The sequence below is a fragment of the Gossypium arboreum genome, chromosome 8 (assembly GCF_025698485.1).
Source record: "Gossypium arboreum isolate Shixiya-1 chromosome 8, ASM2569848v2, whole genome shotgun sequence".
Lineage (NCBI taxonomy): Eukaryota > Viridiplantae > Streptophyta > Magnoliopsida > Malvales > Malvaceae > Gossypium > Gossypium arboreum.
The window spans coordinates 64,385,259-64,390,497 of NC_069077.1; the positions used below are offsets into that span (position 1 = coordinate 64,385,259).

Genomic DNA, 5,239 nt, shown 5'->3' on the forward strand with positions numbered 1-5,239 from the left:
TTGGTAACCCCTTTATTAGTATGAGAAATTGAAACCGTTCATAAAAATGTGTGTAACATACAACACTAGCCTTTGCTCATACTTTTATCTTGGATAAATGTTACTTTATAACCTCTACCTCAATTGGAAGGCAATTGTTATGAATATAAAACATTATATATATAAAATATGTCAAGGGACCCACGGGTCTTATCCCTTGTAATCCTATGACAATTTAAATATACTAGGCTATCATTACCAAGGCCTTAAAAAGGAGACAATGAAACAACAAAAGGTCTTCTTCTCCAAGCTTATCTATTTTTCATCTTTCTCCATAACTCTCCATAAGAGAGCTTACTCCCTTCATGATTCACCGCTAGAACAATCAACTTGTCGCCTCATCTTAAACAGAGTGAATCAATTAATAACATCACAGCCTTCGTCTTATCTAATATTTGCATTAACAATATTCAAGTCCAATTTTCAGGTTTAGATTTTAGCCGAAGTAGCATGATACTTAGATAACTATAATTATTTTTTTGGTAATATTTGATAGCGGTAATTTGAACCACTGTCTAACCTACTTTCACCCTCTTTATGTATTAGGTTTTCGATCAGCTTAAACGACATAGTTTTGTTTCCCTTTTTTTCCTTTTTTCTTTTGATCATTTTTATTTCCGTCTTTAACTCTTAACGGAACACAAAGATTATTTATTTTCCTCCTCAAAATTTCCTCCTCATACCAAACAGGACCAGAAGGAAAGTTTTAGAGATTTTCAAATTCAATAGAAAACATTTTTTTGTTGAAAAAAAAAAGAAAAAACACAGATGAATTTGAAAGAACCATTATGGAGCAAGAGAACAGAGTCAAACGAACCTCCATCTCCATCATCGTCATTGCCAAGAGACCCAGAAACAGAGGCTGCCGCGGCTGCTGCAACGAGTGCGGTTGAAGAACTTGTTAACTCTCTCAACAAGCAACGAATCTACAGAGAAGTCACCCTCGCTCTCCGCACTGGCTTGCGCGACGTCCGCGCCGAGTTCTCTTTCCTCCGAGTCCGTGGCCTTCGTTTCCTCCTGAAATCCCTCCGATCCATAGCGCAGTCTGACTCCTCCATCACTCTCTTTTCCCAAACCCAGTCCATCCCTGACCTCCAAGGTTCATGATCTTTAAATCTTTTATTTTTCTCTAAAGAATCTGTCGGTTTTTATTCTCTTATTTTTTTTTTTATGTGTGAATTATGAGTCTCTTGATGGCAGTGGTTCCGCTGTTGTTTGAGCATTCCTTTAAAGAAACAGAGGATGAAAAGTTGGGAAGCTTAGATCACATATTCAGCGTGGAGCCAATGAAGGTTAAAAGTCCTTCCACGGATTCAGAAGTTGCTCTTGCGCTTAGAGTCTTGGAAGGTTGCTGTCTACTTCACCCTGAAAGTACTCGTTTGGCCCATCAACACAAAGCCATCCCGGTAATTAGATTGCTTTCGTGAATGACTGACAAATCTCTGGTTGATGGGAAATGTGAACTAGGATTGAAAAGTGAACATTAGATACCATTGTAGAATGTAGTTTTGAGCATGTCAAATTATCTTAAAACAAAACCATAAGGGGCGTTTGGTTCAAGGAATGGAAGCTTACCTTTAGTAAGGGAATTATCCAAATGTAAGATTACTTAGCACTAATCGGATATATTACATTCACCTGTCCTTGTTATAGAATTTGCTTCTTCTTTTTTTTTTTTTTTTTTAACATGTATAAGGAAAGAAGTTGAAACAATTTTATCCATCATTAGCATGCAAATTAAACTTATATATGCTCCACGAATGTATTGAGATTACCCTGGAATCATACTTTACTCAAGGAAGAGGTATTATTGAGATTTCCCCTATATTACTGAATTTTAGCTCTGTTCAGAATGTAAGATTACCTGCTCGATAGAGGGAATGTAATTCCGGCTTTTTATATTGTCATCAGGAATGTAGGATTTTGTGAACTAAACACCCCTTCAGTGTGTTGTTTCATAGCTGCAATTTGCCTACATTTAACCACTTTATTTTTTGGAATAGGTTTCAACCAGCAGCATTTCCTCATCGTTGCCAACAATAATATGCTTATGGATACAAATTTCTTCTAAACATTTATTAAATAACTAGTTCAATTCATTATAGTTGTCTTGAATAAATTTGTTATAGTCTATAATAGGCAGTGAATATTTTGGCTGACTAGTTTTATATAAATATATATGTATATATTTGGAATTTTGTGGTGGTTAAAATTTACAGTTAATACATGCATTCAATCTTTTGCAAATATATGCTAAGTTTTAATTTTAGCTTTTACTTGAGCATAGAATAATCTACTGAATTTAAATTTGTGTCCCTCAATAAACAGTACAAGCCTTTTGAAACAAAATAAACTTAAAGGTTGTTACTATTGACTCAAGGAAAGAAAAACATATAATTAGAATCTTCTATGCTTAATATAAATGTAGTGGATTATTGTTATTGGATTTTTTTATGTGGAAGAGGGAGAAGTTGACCTCAACTCTTTTTGAGTAGGGGGAAGCATACGCCTAACTGAACCAACTGTTTAGTCGTGTGAATTATTAATTATTAAGTACCATGATATATCTTTTTATTGTACTCAGAATTTGGTAATATCACTTCACAAGAGTGGACAAAAATGTTTCAAGAATGGTGCAAAGTATTCGGTCTTTAGTTATATAGTATAATGTGTAGTATAATCCTTGACTGCTTGATATGATACAGGTTTTGATGAATGTTTTGTCAACTCGAGGAGTTCTTGAACAAGGTGCATGCCTGGATGCTTTAATCTCGATACTGTTGGATTCGTCAGCCAATCAAATGGTATTTTATCCTTTTTTGGCTGTGGAATGTGTTATATATCTAAACTTACTAATGCTTTTGTTTCAACTTATAGTCTGTTGGTTTATTTCAATTTCCTTTTTGGCTGCCAACTTTTATTAACAGCTCTCAGTATTCTAATGCTAATGCTACTGTCTCATGAACCTGTATTCCTGCATCATCATGGTTGCATAACCTTGATATCTGTTTCAGCTTGGACAATTACTCTTTAAATTTGTTTGTGCCATTTGTAAATCCTCTTTTCCGTCTTAATCCTTAAAGAAGTTAAGTTTTCAAGGAGTGTTAGCTCACCAGTATTAGTAAATTATAGTGAAGGCGTTCTTCTGCAGCCTTCTCCTTTTGTCTAGGAGAAGAAAAAATAGCCCAACTTTACTTGGTATCCACTTCGTTTTGTTTCTTTTATGAAGAAATAATCTCAAGTTTTCTCCAGGCCATATCAGTTTTTAACAAGTGAAAGACTTGGTGACTTCCAGGCATTCAACAAGATTAACACTATAGGCTTATAGGAAGCAAATTGGTCTCCTATCAGCTAGTCAAAATCCTCTTGAAAGGTTGTTCCTTTAAGCAAGAATGACACACAACAGCTGTTATAATTAGGTACTTAGATTTACACCAGTCTCCTGCCATTTCCATTGTATAGGTTCGTGGAAACCAAGTTTGTCATAAAACAGAAATATTTTAGCAAGTATTGGATACACTCAGGTGAGTACCATAAGAATGTATCTTTCGTGGTTGAGCTGAGGTTTTATTCTAAACTTTGTAGCCGAAATGAGGCATCCCCTGACTGTTTTTGCTTGGTTTCTGGTTAATGATGTCTTTCATTTGTTCTTTTGTTCGTTGTATTTGCATAATGTTTGTGCTATTGCATCCCAGGATTTTGAAGCATGTAATGGCATTGAGGAAGTTGCAGAGCTCATACGAGACAAGCAAGTGGATGAAAATCTTAGGTACTTGAAAATAGTGGTGAGGATATTTATTTCAAGGCCTTGTTCTCTTTTTCTGATGCTCTTGTTTGTTTTTCTTTTATTGTATCCCATGTGATAAACCAGTGGAAATGAATTAGGTTATTCATGTAGATTACATGATCTCCGGGTTTTCTTTTTTGTCCTTTTAATGCAATACCATGTCTCATTAATACTGAAAAGGAAAGATTGTTCTGCTGATCAGATTGAAATGTGGAGAGTTCTTGCTTCTACTCATTGGGCATGTAAATGGGAGGGAAAGGTCTCCCATAGCAACCATTCATGAAGAGGTAAGGCGACTTTTAGGTGAAAAGTCTGCTTCGTTGATATGGGCTGCTAGTCAGTTCGGCTCAACTCTTGATCCAGAGCAGAGATTGACAGCTCTCCACATTCAAGCCCGTCGGGTTCTAGAATCCCTAGACTTGTACTGAACGTTAATTTCTACTGTTCTTTATACTGCTTGTTGTTTCATGGAATATCATTGTTGATTTAGAAGGATGCAAAGATGTTGCCTTATGGAACCAGCACTCTTCTGGTTGTTAGTGGCTGCTAGTTAAGTTAGGGGAGAATATTGCAGAAATTCAGATCTTATGATTCATTCTATACTTGTACAAAAAGAAAAATGAGACAAAGCAGAAAGTATCATGCATTTACCAAGCAATTGTTTTCATGTTAAGGGTTAGTTTGTCTACACTAGCATACATCATACATGTCTTATGAATTTGCCTTATGGAACCAGCACTCTTCAGGTTGTTAGTGGCTGCTAGTTAAGTTAGGGGAGAATATTGCAGAAATTCAGATCTTATGATTCATTCTATACTTGTACAAAAAGAAAAATGAGACAAAGCAGAAAGTATCATGCATTTACCAAGCAATTGTTTTCATGTTAAGGGTTAGTTTGTCTACACTAGCATACATCATACATGTCTTATGAATTTGCCTTATGGAACCAGCACTCTTCTGGTTGTTAGTGGCTGCTAGTTAAGTTAGGGGAGAATATTGCAGAAATTCAGATCTTATGATTCATTCTATACTTGTACAAAAAGAAAAATGAGACAAAGCAGAAAGTATCATGCATTTACCAAGCAATTGTTTTCATGTTAAGGGTTAGTTTGTCTACACTAGCATACATCATACATGTCTTATGAATGAAATTGCCATGCGCATGGCATACATGAATATCGTCTTGTTCCAACTATATTCTGGGATTTAACTCATTGGATCGACTGAGTTTTGCTTTCCTTGTTAGATGCCAGTATAACCACATGTATGTGTATTTGCCAACAGTAGTACATGGTCCCCTGTATTATGTGGCTCCGATCTAATAATTGCCTGCAGCAATATCTCCCAACGCAACGGTATCATGAATAAGACATCACTGAACCAACTTCCACTGAAACGCTATTGATAAGTTCT

The 5,239-nt window shown here is 35.7% G+C and overlaps 1 protein-coding gene across 2 annotated transcripts; it reads left to right on the forward strand.

The window, feature by feature from the left end:
• Positions 1–544: 544 nt before the first annotated feature.
• LOC108467422 (uncharacterized) lies at positions 545–4,908 on the forward strand. 2 transcript variants are annotated; one of them, XM_017768026.2, is made up of 5 exons: positions 545–1,138; positions 1,240–1,445; positions 2,745–2,843; positions 3,735–3,824; positions 4,029–4,908. In XM_017768026.2, exons 1-5 carry the CDS (start codon positions 808–810, stop codon positions 4,107–4,109), a joined length of 807 nt encoding a protein of 268 aa, XP_017623515.1. In that variant the 5' UTR covers positions 545–807; the 3' UTR covers positions 4,110–4,908. The 2 variants fall into 2 exon arrangements, with proteins under 2 accessions (XP_017623515.1, XP_017623514.1); XM_017768025.2 differs by having other exon boundaries at positions 577–1,138; positions 3,735–3,808.
• The last annotated feature ends 331 nt before the right edge of the window (positions 4,909–5,239 follow it).

Coding starts and splice junctions, on each gene's coding strand:
- LOC108467422 (XM_017768025.2), top strand. CDS start 808: ATGAATTTGAAAGAACCATTATGGAGCAAGAGAACAGAGTCAAACGAA. Junction 1,139..1,239: donor GTCCATCCCTGACCTCCAAG/GTTCATGATCTT, acceptor TCTTGATGGCAG/TGGTTCCGCTGTTGTTTGAG. Junction 3,809..4,028: donor CAAGTGGATGAAAATCTTAG/GTACTTGAAAAT, acceptor TCTGCTGATCAG/ATTGAAATGTGGAGAGTTCT.